Source organism: Dasypus novemcinctus, chromosome 3 (assembly GCF_030445035.2).
Source record: "Dasypus novemcinctus isolate mDasNov1 chromosome 3, mDasNov1.1.hap2, whole genome shotgun sequence".
NCBI lineage: Eukaryota > Metazoa > Chordata > Mammalia > Cingulata > Dasypodidae > Dasypus > Dasypus novemcinctus.
The window spans coordinates 140630081-140646235 of NC_080675.1; the positions used below are offsets into that span (position 1 = coordinate 140630081).

Genomic DNA, 16155 nt, shown 5'->3' on the forward strand with positions numbered 1-16155 from the left:
GAGGAGGGGAGGGAGGTCGGGGCTACAGGAGCCACCGGCCCTGCCATTCTTGGCCAGAGCCCCGGCAGGGGAGAGGGAAGGCAGGAGGGTGCAGGGAAGGAGGCTGGGGTCCCCCAGGTTGGCGCAGCACTGTACTTCATGAGAGAGCAGGACGCAGGCGCCACCGACATCTTATCTTCTTTGTGTCCCTGTGCCACGTCCTCTGGCCCCTTCGCAGTGGAGCACAGCCCCCTTACAACGCGGGGCCGTCCTTCCCCCCTCACAGCGCACCCACCTTCCCACCTTTCCTTCAAGGTCCATCCACGCCCCTGCTCTTGACACAGCCCGTCAGAACCCGGCTGCCAGGGAGGTGTCCTCCCCTGTCATAGTTCTGACCCCTAGCTAATTTACTGAGCTGCAAACTCCCTAAAGGGAGGGACTGGGCCACCTTAATCTGTGCCCTGCTCTTCTCCCGCCCACCTGAAACTAGCCCTAGCACAGTATTTACATGGGGCCAACGTTTAGCAGGTGTCTGCAGAAAGGAAAGAAAAAAAGGACAAGGGGTGGGAGGGAGGCGGAGAAACTAAAGGACAAAATATGTTCTGCCTCTTTGAATTTTCAGAGCTTCGTCCAGCACTTTTTAATTTCTAAAGCACATATATGTTTATTACATTCACTTTCCCATCACCCCTAAGTAGGCAAGGCAAGGTTGTTATTGTCCCCACATTACAGATGGGAATATTGAAGCTCCAAGATGGGAAACAGCTGCCCAAGGTCACCCATGCCTGAGCTGGCCAAGGGCCCAGATCTCCGGGCTCAGGTGCCCTTGGCACTGCCTCTCTTACTAACTGTAGCACGCTCTGGGCCTGTCGTCTGGACCACCTGGCTTGGTTCATTATCGCCGTGCATGTGCGCCAATCATCTCACAGCCTGGGCCATCAGCCCCTGGAGGGCAGGGGCCCCTGTCTACTGCTCCTTCCAGACCTCGGACCCAGCCTGGAGCCTGCTGTTTACCAGAGGCCTCGGAGGTGCTTGCTGGGGGCTGAGTGCTGGGGCGCCTGCGAGGCCTGGTGGTGGAGCCAGAGCAGGCCGCGGGGCCCTCTCGCGCACCTCGCCCGCTCCCGGGGCGCCTGAGAGCACACGCTTCCCCAAACCAGCAGCCTGCAAAGGCAGGATATTTATTTCCCCCAGGGGCAGAAAAGGAGAGGAAAAGTGACAAGGAGTTCAGCCCTTTAAACACATAAATAATGTTGCATCCTCCACCCCCTGCCCTGGAGCACCGCGGAGGGCACGGACTACACACACTCAACAAAATAATTGACCAAAGCAACAAGAAACACCATCAGGCCAGGGTGACGGCATAAGGGTTGCCATGGAGCCTGACGAATCCCCGGGAGCCGGTGGTCACGGCTGCAGCCCACGTGCTTGTGCGGCTCCCCGCACACCCCGAGCACACACGGACCCCCAGGCCCCGGCCCCTTGTTCTTCTGAGCCCAGAGAGCACGCTCAACCCACCCACACTCGGGAAACCGGCTGAGTGTCCTTGGGTGACCTTCGCTCCTCTAAGCCCCAGCGTTCTCATCTGGAAAATGAGGATGACGATGTCTTCTTTGTCAGGAAGTACACAAATAGAATAAGTCAGTGCTTTGCAGAAAATAGAAGAGGTGGTAGGAGAGCAGAGAGGAGCGTGATGGTGGGCACTGGAGCCCGGGCCTCCGAGTTCATATTCCACTGCCACGGGGTGTGCGCCCAGGGTCGGTGACCAGCAGGGTCCCATCCAGCCCTGACAGTGCGGTTCCCTGACGTGGTGCAGAGCAGGATCAGGAGCCCTCCACGCCCTGAGAGTCACAGCCACTGGCTCCACGAACGTGGTTCTAGCCCCGAGGGCCTGTGGTTCTAGCCCCGAGGGCCTCTGCTCGGCTGGGAGCCTCACTAACTCCAGTGGACTTGGGACCCTGCTCTCCCAGCGTGACCTTGCTGGATCAGAAACCTGAAGCTCCCCCAGGGAGCGTGGGCTCCCTCATGGCCACCCTCCCCCAGGGTCTCTTCCTCTCCCTCCACTACCCTGGGCACAACCCCCCAAAGGCCAGCCCAGGGGTGCTGCCTCTTGCCTCCCCCAGCAAGGAGGAGCCCTAGTGTGAGAAAGAGGGTCCTGCCGGAGGGAGGCCTCAGATGGACGCAAGACAAAGGAGAAGAGGGAGGCAGCTCCCAGCTCCCACCCAAGGTCTTTTGATGCAGTTGTCACCTCCTGTCCTCCCCTTCTCTGGGGGCGTAACAAAAGGGGAACACTCAGATGACCTTCACCCAAGGAAAAGGGAAAGAAGAAGAAAGTGGGGGTGGCAGAGGTGGGAAGCCAGCAGGAAAGAAGTGTTCTTTTCCAGCCTCCTCAGCCTTATGATCGGGGGTCATTGCCACGCGGGGAACAGCACAGCAGGCCCGATGGGCTTGGGCCAGCCCAGCTGACAACCCTGCGAGCGCTCACCACCTCCCAAGGTAGGTCTCACTGGGTCTCTGGGAAGGGGAAAACAGAAGAAAGTGTCCCTAAAAAGTCCAGATTCAGCCCTGCTGCTGCCGGAGAATAATGTACAAAGCCCCAGACTTTTCAGGGGGCTGCTGTTTTGGTTTTCCCAAAGCCCCTTCCCTTCAGACATAGAGATGGTCAAGAAGCATTTCCTAACTTCCTGTTGGTCCCACAGAGACACAGAGACATTCAGACCCAGACCTTGCCTTGCTGGCCTTCGGGACAACCTCCCCAAGTGGGGAAGGACAGGTGACAATGACATAATGCCATGCACAGCACAGCAGGCGGAAGGGCTCCCTGCTGAGGACACGGTGGTCTTTAAGCTGAGTTGCGTCCCCCAAAGCGAGGGAGCGAGGGACGGGCCACTCACTCCTTCCCTGCTGGATGCCCCGGCAATGGACTTGGGCCAGTAGCTCAGAAGGACTTGGGAGTCTGGACTGTGGAGATGCACGTTGGGGTATCCAACAAAAAGGCCTTGGAGGTGTGGGGGGATCAGGGTGGGAGGCAGAGCTGGCTTCCGATCAAGTTTTGAAGGCAGGAAGGCACCAGGATCTTCCACCTACGTCTGCCTTCACCTGTTGCCTCTATCAACCACTCTCTATTCAAGGGAGCACGGAGAGTCACGTGCCACCTCTTCAGGTAACAGAGCTACGCTGTAGCAGGAACCTTCTAGAGCTCAAGAAATCATGCAAGAGAGTCTTCTGATGAGAATTCCTGACTTGTCAGTGGGAGAGATAGATATTGAGAGGCTCTGAAGCAGAGCAATTTGCGCAAATGCTATTTTTTTTCCCCCAAAAAAGCCTACTCTGAGATAACAGCAGATCTGTCTCTGTCCAGGTCTGGCATGGAGCTAAGGAAAGAGCCTTCCCTTTGAAGTCAGGTGTAAGTGGATCCTGTCTCCCCCATTACTAGCTCAACGACCCCTGGCCAGTCACTTGACCTCTCTGTGCTTCTGCTTCCTCATCTGTGGCCTGGGAATGACAAAATCCGCCACAAGGACAGCAGGAAAGGCTCTCAGCACGGTGCCCAGCACACCGCGGGCCTCCCGGCTGAGCTCGCCCTCTCTGCTGACCTGGAAACACACAGTTTGCTCCGCGAGGCTACCAATAACCAAAGAAAAGAGTTATCATTTGGAATGAGAACATGCTAGGATATATTCATCATTGCAACCAGCTGGAGAGGAGGGGAATGGAGAGACCCACTTTGGGGAAGGATATTAATGGTTCCAGCCAACCAGAAGCCCCTTATCACCTTTAATTCTCCCAGAGGGAGCCTGTCCAGGTTGAGTTATCTTCTGTGGGAAGGAAAAGCAGCTCTGGCCCTTTTAACCTAACACGGATCATAGAGCAGAGAAAATATAACAGCCCCAAACCACTAAGCACTCTTCAACTCGATTTCTCCAGCCCTGCCAAAGAGGCAAGGGGAGGCTGCAGTTAAAAGAATGACATGTGTATTTCCTGGAGGAAGTGGAAGGCCCCCCGGGCCAGGAGACGAGGTGGGACTCTCCAGGCTGGCGGGGGCATCGGTCCATGTGACCTCAGAGGCAGGCCCAGGCGAGGGCGGGTGGCCGCTGAGTCAGGGTTTCTGGAATGATGCGGTGGGTTAAGGCGCAGACCACCGGGACATGCCATCTCTCGCCATCATCGACCCGCTTGACTGCTGCGTGGGGGGGTTGCTGCAACAGATGCAAGAAAACTGCAAGTCTCGTAATTCACCCAGATGGTAGAGGCTCCCAAATTGTTCCTTCTCGAGAGACAGCTGTTCCACCGCTGGGCCATATGGCTCCCTTTGCTCAACGCCCTGCTCTGGGAAATAAACCACTTTCCACAGGCAACTTGGCACATCTCAGAGCCGTTTCTTGTTCTTAGCAGGTAATTAAGACCTCCAGCTGAGGCGTCCACGCTACGCCGTGTGTGGTTTGTACACACGTCAGGGCAGTATTTTAAAGCTTCGTCTAGGTAAATACAGGGAGCGTGGACGAGGCATGCCGGCTTTGCCTCCTACTCAAGGGGAACGTCTAACTCTCTCCGATTCAGGTCCTAGAAAGGCGGCCCAGACGTCAGCTTGCCATTTCTCTGCGCTGGGCAGGGCGAGCCCTCACCCTGCCCCGACAGTTCCCAGAACGTTGGGCTGGAAGTGACCTTGAGAGGTCATCCTGTCAGCCCTTTGAGGGAGGCTCGTTTCATCAAAGACAGATGGAGATGGGCAAGTCTTAGACACGTTTCAGCCCTTGAGTCGTAAAGTGATTAACAAATACAGCAGTTGAAGACTGGCGTGTTGTGACTTAAGAAGCCCCTGACCTCCTCGTTGGAAAAGTACAAACCCTGGCCGGCTGGGTCCTGGGACCCCTCTCTGGGGTCCTGCAGCATCATGTCACTCTGGGACACCTGCAGGGTTTAGCCCCAGGACCTTGCTGATGCTGAGCAAAACCTTCTGCCTGTGCTCTCTCTAGCTGGAAATGTTGCAGTGTTTGCACTGTCACAGAACAAGCAGAACAGTGACTTCGGTGTCACAATCTAAAAGCTGGTTTCCTACACATTTGACATTCCACCATATTTCTGTGACACATAGTAGGAGCTCGATAATAATTATTTGTTTTTCTTTCCGACCACTGCAAACAATTTCGTTAGGAATTCAGGGGATGGGGTCCATGTGCCCCAACCCTATCCTGCCTATGTCCACAGATCTGAAAACTGTGATTTCATTTGCCCTCGGCCTGGTGGGGAAACTCTCTGTATTATCTTGCCATACTGGACACCAGAGCTGATGTTTATTAAGCACTTACTCTGTGCAGACACTCTGCCAAGCAAGTTATATGAATTTACTCTCCTAACCCTCTCAAGCCTAAGTGGAAGGTTCTATTTGCATCCTCATTATAAGTCGAGGAAACTGAGGCCCAGAGAGGATAAATAAGAGAGTCCCCAGAACAGGCTTCATTCCAGCAGGAAATGGGCACTAGAATGGGACCTGGGTAGGACGGAGTCGGAGGGGGGGTGGAAGGGAGCTGGGTGCTGCCTGGAAGGCAGCCGCACCCAATGTCCCAGCAGCTAAATGCTGCCACCCCTCCAGCCTCCAGAGATACCAGACAAAGAAGCACAAGAACGCGGCTTTGGAGCAGCTGAGCCTGCAGGCGGCTGGCTGTAAGAGGACGGCTGTGAGCACGGACCTGGCACCGATGCCTGGGTTTGACTTCCATCTCTATCACTGCCTAGCTGTGTGATTTGGGGTAAGTTTTATAACCACTCTGTGCCTCCATTTCCTCATCTATAACACGGGAATGATAATAGTACTTACTTCTAGAATTCTTGTGAGGATTCGATGAGTGAAAATACAGAAATGAGGCCTAGCACATAGCCTGTGCTATGGAAGTGTCAGCTATGATGAAGAAGAAGGAGAAGGCAGGGAGAAGGAGGCAAAGAAGGAGATCACGATCACTGCCAGCTGGGCAAGGCAGAAGGGGCAGGTTTTCTTGGAGGACAGGCCGCTATTGCTGCTTCTATTTTAAAGATGAGAAACTCAGAGAGGAGGACGTGTCTGACATGACATGTCTAAGCCAGTCGGCTGGGCAAAAGTGCAAGACAGGGCTGCAACCGGGGTTCCACGCAGAGCTACACAGAGCCTGAGCGTGATGACAAGGAGGCCTCTGGGGAGACCCTAAGCAGGGGTGGGAGCCCCATCTTTAAAACGAGGTTCCTGGGGCTCTCGCAGCGCCACTTCCTCCACCGCTTCCTTGCTGTGGGCCCTCGGGCAAGCCGCCTGGCTCCTCTGAGTCTCAGTTTTACACGTGTAACTGGGGAATCATCTTGAGGATAAAACAGGAGAATGTGCAAAGACCTGGCACGACACTGTGAGTCCCTCCCTTCCTCTCTCTCTTTGTAAAGGCCAGATGTCCTCTGGAGGACGGAGGCCGTCATCTAGCATGGGTCCCCGTGCGGCTGATGTGCCCAGAGCAGCTTCTCCCCCTTGTATTGAGTCGCAGGCCTCCAGGGCTCCTCCTTCCCCTCTCCCTGCCCCGACCAAACAGTTACATTTTTAGCGGAAACTGGGAAGCCTGTGCCAGCCCTTTTAGGGGCACAGTCCAGGAAGAGGCGGTCCCACCCTTGGAAAGGTTAGGAGCCTGGTGCCCACATGAAACTTGCCAGGAACATCCCAGGGCTGTGTATGCCCACCACCCTGAAACCAAGCGAAGATCTCCAGGGCTCTTTCATGACTCTTTCCCCTTTGCTGTGCCTCTACTAGGTCACTCCTCCTTTCACTTCATTAAGAACTGCAATTGCACTTTTCCAATTGAAACTACTCCACTGATCTTGGGTCTCATACTAACTTGGCCCATCGGCTCTAAAACAGGAACCTCTCTGCCCCCCAGTCACTAGAATTGGGGGTCCTGTTTCATAGTAATTCAGAACCCATTGGCCAGACTGTGGTTGAGCGGGATGCTGAGAACTCCATCTCTCAAAGTCAGATCAGGACTCACAACTGACAGCGTCGCCTCGAGCCCCATGGGGGTGGCAAAACCCAAGTCCTCGCACCTAGCGTTCAGGGACCTCCTCCTGGGAGCCAGAAGACGGTGGCAGGGGGACTTCAGGCAGCAGGTGCTGCTCAGGGCCCCAGGACCCGGAGGCCCCTCCAACCAAAACCGTCCCAGCAGGTGCCAGATGACAATTTGCTTTGGGGCTGAAGACTCCAGTTAGATTCAAACCTGGCAAAGAGCAGGGAATTTAGCCCCAATCCTGGATCTTGCCTCCAGGGTTTCCATGCAGAGAGGCAATTAAAAAGGAGGAGGTTTGCACTGATTTGGAAATAGCAAGGGCGGCCACTCCTGCCGTGCTTGTCCCAGTGCCTGGGCCTGCCTGCGAGCTCTTGAGTCTAGAGGAAGGGGCCCAGAAGAGGAAAAAGTAAAGCACAAAGACCGACTGAAGTAGGAAAAGGAGGTCGTGCCTGGCCTCCCCTCTGCAAGGCCCCGCCCTGCCCTTGTTCCTGCCCAGAATCAAATTGTCTGCTAGCGTTTTACGTAAATCCATTGTGCAAAAACAAGATTAAAAGGGACAGGCAGAACAAAGCAACAGTCTCTCTAACAAAGCCCCTCCACTTAGTAAATTAGGAGCTCTTTCCACCTGACACACTTTTAAAGGGAAATCTTCAATTACAAGCGCTGGCGGGGGCAGAGCACAAAAGGTCTGTCCCGGTGACTTCATTCTCAAAGCAGCTGGCAGGCATTGAAATGGTTTTCTGTAATAGAGATACTCATCTAGTCCATATAGTTTTGAGAATCCTTTACCGAGGACTGACTGAAGGGCGTTTGAGCCCTGCGGCTGTTCCAAAGAGATTTTCTGCAGCTCTTGCATTTACCTTGCCAAAAGCTTAGCTGAGCAAACAAACAGAGTCCTCTAAATCATGCAGGCTGCTGATTTACTATCCGGCTTCCGCAGTTTGTTTTGTGGATGGAACCTTGTGGATAAACAGAGTCCAAGGCCTGTCCCTCCGCCTGGCCATCCCAAAGGGTGGGTCTGTTTTAAGCGGGGTCTGGCTCCCAGATCTTGAGAGCTTCTCTTTCCTTCAGGTCCAGAGGGGCAGCTCTTTGTTCTGCCAGGGGCAGAGGCAAGAGGCCTCCCGGGCTTTTGCCCTTGGACCCAAGTGGAACCCCACCTTGGGGGATGAGATTGATGGTGTCATCTGGCTCCTGCTTCCCACCCCATCCAGAGCGGAGCAGCGATGCTGGCTCCCTTGGTGACAATTCAGCACCACGGGCTGCTTGGAAAGGGGAAGGAGAAAGCAAGTGGGAAAGGATGATGGGGAAGGTGACTCTCAGGAGGACCTCGGGAGAAATGAGCCCGCAGACTCTCTGAACACACAAACAAGGAGCTCCGCACAGGGCACGTGGGTTATGCTGGGCTTTTCACGGGCAGACACACGATATACACATCCAGCAAGTTTATACACACAGAACGGGCACGTGCACTCACAACACACTGGGAGCCCTTCACGAGAAACCCAACACTCACGTATGCACACAAGAGAGATGTGGGCAATAATCCAGCCTGACACTCCGTGCGCCAGCTTTGCTCCCAGCTCTTTCACTCATTTAAGCCTCATATTAACCCAAGGAGGAAGGTACTATTGTACCCCATTTGACAGCTGAGTAAACCAAGGCACGAAGAAGCTAGGTAATCTGCCGAAGCTCACGCAGGCAACAGGCAGCAGTCTGGCTCCAGGGCCCCTGCTCTTAAACTTTACATGGCACAGCACAACCTCACGTGGGTTGCGAGCAGCCTCCACACGTGCGGACTCAAAATCCCACACGCGCACACATGTATACACAGCCAGGCACTTCCTCAGAGGCCCAAACACATCACATCTCCAGGGTCAAATGAGACCCAGGGTCCAGTTCAGGCCAAGACTTAGACTGCAGTAAAAATGCTGAGTGTTAAAATACTGAAATTCTGCTGTTCTGGTTGGTAAATGGCTGCCGCCCCTGCCTGTCCCCCAGAGTCCCCCACCTACCCATAATCCAGCAACTACAGGGTTAACTCTGGTACCACAGGAGGCCTCCAGGACCCTTCTCTGCAATAACTTGTTGGTAAGGTGCCATAGTGGTAAATGTCTTCATTCTTATCCCCAGGGATAGAAAAGGTAGGGACAGCGGGACGTGTGCCTGCAACAAGGCAGGGGCCTTGCTCTCCTACGCTCAAGGGTCTGGGCCGATACCTGGCCTGCAAGGTATGAGATGGTGTCAGGTTCCCCCCCCCCCCCAGCCAATCCCCACCCAGCTGGAAGTCAGTGGAGGTTAATTCAGCCAGAGATGGAGGCTCTTCAAAGAAAGGAGTTCCGAAGAGGCCTTCGGGGGCAGGGGGGCTCTGGGCTGCCATTTCCCCCTCACTGAAGCCACTCAGCATCCCTTAGCCAAAGGACAAGCATTCGAGGGGGTCTGGGGACTGATGTGTCCATTCTTTGCAAAACCCCATAATTGGTCACATTTTGAAAACTCTCCGCTAAAGGCCAGGAGCCAGGAGAGAAAATGAGCTTGGCAAACTGGGCAGCATTTCATCTGGGGTTTGCCTCCTTCCACCAACATCCCTCTTATCACCACCTTCCCATGTCCCGGGTGCTGGGACAGCGGGCCCAGACCCCACAAAGCCCCAGAGCAGGGTCCCAGACTCTTCACACAGGTGCAGCCACAGGTGCGACACCAGCACTCTGGCCGGGGGCCCGGCTAGTGAGGGGCCCAGCTAGTGAGGGGCCCGTTGGCAGCAGGCCACCATCCATGCTGGGGTCTCAGGACCCTGCCCAAAGACCATGGCTTTGGGGGTCCCCTGAGGACCTCCGGGGAAGGCTGGCCCACACGCCCTTCTAGTAGACAAGCCTGTGCAAAGCACGGGCTCCCTGCCACATCCTGTTCTGGGTGCTGGGAATATGGGGGGCCACAGCCTCAGCCCTCAAGGAGCTCACTGTCCAATGAGGAGACAATTTTAAAAATCCACCACTGTAAGCAGGGGCAAAAGGGGATGAAGCCGGGATGGGGAAGGGTCCCTAACCCAGGCCTGAAAGGGAGGTGTCGGGGCAGGGAGCTCCCAGAGAATGTACGGCTTGCACTGAACACTAGACACAAACAGGGGTTCTAGGGGCAGCGGTGGCCTGGACGAAGCCCCAGAGAGTGACAGAATGTGGAAGATTCAGGCACCTGGTGGGACACAGAGGAGTGGAATGGGCACCGGGACCCTGAGAAAGCAAGAATCAGAATGACGAGTGTCAGGGTGGGGGGAGGCCAAGCCTGGGGGCAGCATCTGGAGTCGGGGGCTGCAGCCAGGGCAGGGGTCTGAGGGAAAGTTTAGGGAGGACGGGAGGGGCGAGGCAGAATTGGAGCCATAGTCCTGTGTCCCTGCGATGCGCCTGGCACGTTGTGAGCCATCGGAGATCAGACTGAACACTTACTCTATGCTGGGCACTGGTCTAAGGGTAGAGAAGTCAGTTGAGAAACAAATCAAAGTTCCTTGTCCCTATTAAGCATATATTCTAGTTGGAGAGACAGAAAATAAATATATATTCTATGTCAGGTAGCGGTAAGTGCTAAAGACAAAACAAAACAAAACCCCCACAGCAGAATGAGGAGGTAGGAAAGATGTCGGGGAGGGGGTGCTATTTCACACTGTGATGAGGAAAGCTTCACTGAGATGACATTTGAGAAGAGACGGGGGAAATTAGGCAGTGAGCTTCGTGAACACCGGGAAGAGGAAACGGTAAGTGCAAAGGCCCCGGGGTGCAGAGAGAGCAAGGGCGCTGCATGCGAGAGGGAGAGCGTGGGAAGAGAGGGTCAGAGGCCGCTGGGCCCGGCCAGGTGGGCCGCGAACCCCAACGGACCAGGAGCCGGAAGAGGATCCCCGCAGATACAGAAGGAATCCAGGAGATGGAAGGCAGGGGCCTTTGGGAAGTTTCCAGAGAGGAAGCAGGGCTTAGTTTAGCCACTTCTCAGGCTTTCCCCGGTTCAGACGCCCAGCAACCGGGACTGACATAAATGCGGGATTGCTTCTGCCCTAACAAAGGAGGCTGCCCAGAGGTTTCACTGCGGCTGGTAACAGCTGCCAGTCCTCCCAGGCTGCGTCAGCACTCAGGACCCTGCCTGCACCTGCTGGGGAAGGGCGACAGGACCGGCAGGACGTTTAGAGCTCGGCCAGCAGAAACCAGCTGGCTGGCCCTGGACTTCGGTGTCCCCTTCACCACGGCACCTGAGTGTGGCCGTCTGTGGCTCAGCCATCCCTGCACACAACTCACGCCTTCCCTCCCAGCCCCTGACGCTCCTCCCTTACCCCCGCGAACCTCGCTCTCTGCTTAAACGCTTCACTGACCTCCAGGGCTCGGGGTCTGCACCCAGCGCCTTCTCCCAGCGCCTTCTCCCTCGCTTTCCCTTCACTCCAGCCACAGCGACCTGAGCAGCATCCTCACCCTGCCCCGCTCTTCCCCACCTCTCATCTTTGCCCACACGGCCCCCTCACAAAAATAATAAAAATAGCGAGAGCTAACGTTTACTGAGCTCTTACCACGCGCCAGCCCAGTACTATCCGCTTTGTCTCATTTAATCCTGACAACAGCCCACAGAGGGAGACACTTCATATGGCCCATTTTACAGCTGAGAAAACTGAGGTGCAGAGAGATGAAATAAGGTGCTCAGGATCCCACAGCTGAGAAAGTAGCTGGGACTCGTGCTCCGGCTGGCCAGGCTTCGGAACACACGCTGTTTATATTGCACATCCTTGGTTCCTCCTCATCTGTCAGACTCAACTAAAAACTCACCCCCGCGAGAAGTTTTCCTTGGCCCCCTACCCTTCGGCCCCGAGAAGAGCTGGGTGCTTGTCCCTACAGGGCTTCTCGGTATTTGAGATACAGCTCTTTCATACACTCACTCACTCCTGAGCTCATTCATTCAATAATTACTCAACACTTACAAGTGCCAGGCCCTGTGCTTGGCCCTGGGACAAACCAGGTAGGAGACACGATCCCTCTGCTTTGGGAACTCACTTTTGAGTGGGATAGATGGACAGGTGAGGCTGCATGAGAGCTGGGGGCTGGGCGCAGGGGCTGTGGGAGCCAGAGGAGGGACATGACGGTGAGTGGTGAGCACATGGAATCAGCTAGGTGGCTCCCAAACAGATGGTGCGCGAGGATGGGCTAGGAGGAATAAAAAATATGAGCTAACAGGAGCGGGAGTCCAGAGAGGCCCACTGGGCCTTGCAGGTAACTGGACCATGAATTCACTCATTCATCCATTATTTCTTGAGGATCTGAGAAGCACGAACAAGTGAACAAGAGCATGTTTTTGATAGTTATGTTTCTGACTGTAAGTGAATTAATTGGCATCGAGTTTAAGTATCAGTATCTTACCAGTTGGGTCAGTGTGAATCATCACAGAGCTCAGCCACTCTGGGCATCCTAAATCGATGTTCTAAGCACACACCAGGGACTGGACTGTAGCGGCAACACCAAATTTGGCTACTCAGTGGGGACCTGTCTGGAGAGTCAGGCAGCCATCCCTTCCCCACCCCGAGCCTGGTGACCCCCTGTTCCCTTGTCTGCTTCTTTTGACTGCAAGTCTGCACTTATTATTTTGGAATAAAATCTATCTTTTTCTATATAAAACCAACTCTCCCAGTAGACCATGTGTGTCTTATTCATCTCTCTATTCCCAGAACTCAGTAGTGCCTGGCAAAGCATAGGTGTCTATAAGTATTTGGATGGATGGATGGATGGATGGATGGATGGATGGATGGATGGATGGATGGATGATGGATGGATCAATGGATAGACGGACAAACAGACAGAAGGATGGATGGATGTTCTTCAAGGCCTCCAAGCTCAGCATCCAGGTGTTGCTGACCCAAGGGAGTGGCATCAGCACTGCTTCTGGTGAGGGCAGCAGGCAGAATTCCCTGGGGAGTCTCCAGGGGGCCAGCAGGGAATTGTTTTATGTAGTAGCTCTCCGTAGAGACGGAATTTCAAACAGATCCCGCAGCTCTGCTTCCACGTGCCCGTGCATATGCACACGCACATGTACCATGCCCTCCTACTGCCATGCACACTTGCTACCTTTGTCCTGGCACCCAGCAGGACCTGGCTTAGCAACATTTTGAAATTAAACCAATTTATAATACATAAATAAGGAATAAAAATGTTGGAAAAGTTAAAAAAAAATTTTTTTAAATCAAACCAGTTGGACCTCAGACCCCTGCAAAGCTGCTCAGCTCCCCTCTTGGCTGACCCCTCTTCTTCCTCCTGGAGGCATGTCCCTCCTGCCAAGATAGAAGGGAAATGTACAGGAGCTGAGGCCACACCAGTCTGAATTCCTAATCAGCCCCCTTTTAATGTGGACAAGTCCCCTGGCCTTGCCAAGCTCCGGTTTCCTCTGCTGTAGAATGGCAGTAAGGATGACACCCCCGTCCCTAGCCTGTGACGAGCAGATGACACTCCGTCCATGAAAGTGCTGGGTGAGGAGTAGCTGCACCAAGGTGTGTACAGGGCTGTGTGCTCTAAAGCCGATGGTGATGAAGATGAAGAGCAAGAAGCTGGGAGGGGTTCAAACCCAGGCCCATGTGATGCCTGCCCTCTGGGTTATCCCTACCAGCACTCAGGAGGCCCCAAATGCCCCCTTACTGCTCAGACTCCCCTGTCCTGTCTTGTCTGATACTGGCTTTTGTACCTCGGCTTCCCCGGGGTCTGGCAGGTAGCGCCTGACAGTTATGTAAGGCGGAGGCTGGAGGGTTATACACGGCCCTTCCCCGTCAGCAGGACTGAGCTGTGCTGTGCAATCCAGGGGCCGCCCCGCTCTCCATCTGCCAAGCGCGTCACCAATGTCCACTAATGAAAATTAGAAAGGGAATGTGCTCCTCCATTCCTGGAGGCCCGTACTGTCGCCCAGACTCCCTTTATAATTTCCGAGTCCACTGCCGTGCCCTGAGCTCAGAGGAGCTGCTTGCATCTCTCCTGCTCGGGCTTTATGACTCCCAGGCCTGACTCCCAGTGCTCTCTGAGCAGCAGTAAAGCCCTGGCTCTGACCTCGCTCCTACACCTGGGCCCCTGGAGTCACCCACTCCACGGGAGGTGCCAGCCAAGGCCTGGCCTTGGCCCTGCTCCTGAGACACAGCCATTTGGGTTGCTCCTGGGTGACTTTCCTCATATTTTTCTTGCAAAACCATTACTATCGAACCCATTTGCAGGAGCATTTTTCATTTATTCCTGAAATGCAATTAGAATCGAGTTTCTCTAACATTAAGGGGAAGGTAGCAACAGTAGGGGAAAATTGTCATTTCATCCCCAACATCAACACGCCCACACTACCCAAATTCTCTCTCTGGTGCTAACAGCTCTACCCACCCAAACGGCAAGAAGAATGTTAATAAGGAAAATGAAGAGGCATAAACTCCTCAGTCATTACACGGGGTGTTCCCAGCGTCTCAGCCACTCTCTTGCAGTTACTGGAACCTTCAAGTGCCTCAGGAAAGCCCTATACTGGCCATTGAGCTGGTTAGAGATGAGTGCGGAAAGTGTCCCTTAAATTCTGACCCTACAATTATTCTCCAGAGAAGTTAAGTGACTTGCCCAAAGCCCTGGGTCTGAGAAGCTGGGACCAGAACCCAGGTCTGCAGACTGCTGCTCCTGGGTGTCTCCCACTCCACCCCCCTGCACCCCCCTCAAGGGCCTGCCACTGCCAGCAACTAAGCCCTTGTCTCTCTGGGGGCCACTAAGACTTCAGCTTTCTGAGCTGCCTCAGACAAACAGGAAGAAACCTTTGTTTTCATGTAGCACTTTCTCTTCAAAGTCCTTCAGTCGTTCTTGGGAATTCCTCCCCCTCCCGGAACTGGTCCTTCACGACCTCTTACTCTGGCCATCCTCCTGGGCACTGCGGCTTTTCCTCCACGGATCCAGCCTTCCCTTCTCCTTCCTTTCTCCCACCCTCTCATCCATCCATCTGTCTACTCTTGATCCATTTATCCTCCCACCCCTCCCTCCATCCCACAAATCCTTCGTGAGCATCTCCTACAGCTTCAAGCCTCCCCTTTGCTCCTCAGTGCCCACTTCAAAAGCCTCAGCTTCTCCCCTGCCACCCGTCAACGCCTACAGCTGACCTGCTTCCCTGCACCCTGGAAGGAGGTTGATCCGATGGATAAACTTGTGCTAACATGTGCACACCAGACCCAGTATCCCCTATGAGCAGAGGAGCCCTGGGGGCGGCTGAGACCTGCTGCAGGGGGCCTGGCAAGACACCCTCCCGTCTCTCCTCCCCCGCTGCACTGAGGCCAGACCAGCAGCAGCCCCTACGTACGTATGCAGAAGTCTCCGTTCTCGTAGTAGCCAGGGCAGCACTGGGACCTCCGCCGGTACATGGTCCGGAGGCCGCGCCGATATGCCGTCTTATAACTGATCCTACGGCACAAGGGAGAAAGCCACTTGAAAGTACTGAAAATCAATCACTCCTGTTGGAATATTTGTGTTGCGCTATATCGAGGATGCCATTCAATAATTACTTTAAAATGCATGGCGGCTTCAAATATGAAGGAACACAATAAAGAAAAATCAATGGTGGGATCTCGGCCGTTGTGAGGCGGAATGTATTACCAACGCGGCGCTTGCGAGACCGCCTGGCTTTCCCCCAGTCGCTTCAAAGTGATATTTAGAAACACCTCCATCCTGCTTCCACCCCGGCTTCAGGGCAAAGAACAGAGGGGCTGCAGAAGATACTCTCTGGAGCGTAACCAAGGGCTTCTCCTTGGGCCCTGAAAGTTCTGGATTCTGGGCTGCAGGAAACCATGGGGTGGCTGGGACAGGGGCTGGGCCCTGAGATGCTGTGCCCCCTCCCACCACCTAACAAGCCTCACTGCTCATGGGTCCCTGGAGATGGGCCCCCTCAGTTGGAGAAAAGAAGCAGAGGCAGCAAATGGACCCCCTGTGTCCGACTCAGTCCCAAAGAGTGGATTAATCTCCCCACACACCAAAAATAAAAATAACATCCCTGGGAAGGCCCTGAGCCAACCCCTCGTCCTCAAAGCAAGCAGCTGAGGCCCCAAGGGCAGGAGCTCCAGACCCGCAGCCAGAGACCTGGGTCCTCGTTCTCACGCCAGCACCAGCGCTGAGACTTCACGCAGGCCAGGGCCATCCACGGGCAAGACAAC

At 54.7% G+C, this 16155-nt stretch overlaps 1 protein-coding gene across 11 annotated transcripts in view; it reads right to left on the reverse strand.

Moving 5' to 3' along the window:
• MEGF11 (multiple EGF like domains 11) overlaps positions 1–16155 on the reverse strand; it is a 345568-nt gene that overhangs the window by 196693 nt on the left and 132720 nt on the right. For all 11 annotated transcript variants that reach the window (XR_011648443.1, XR_011648442.1, XM_071214251.1 and 8 more), the window contains exon 4: positions 15309–15409. Coding sequence is in view for 9 of the 11 variants with exons in the window: in XM_071214251.1 (XP_071070352.1) it covers positions 15309–15409 (101 nt within the window). In the remaining 2 variants the exon portion in view is untranslated. The remainder of the gene's footprint in view (positions 1–15308; positions 15410–16155) is intronic.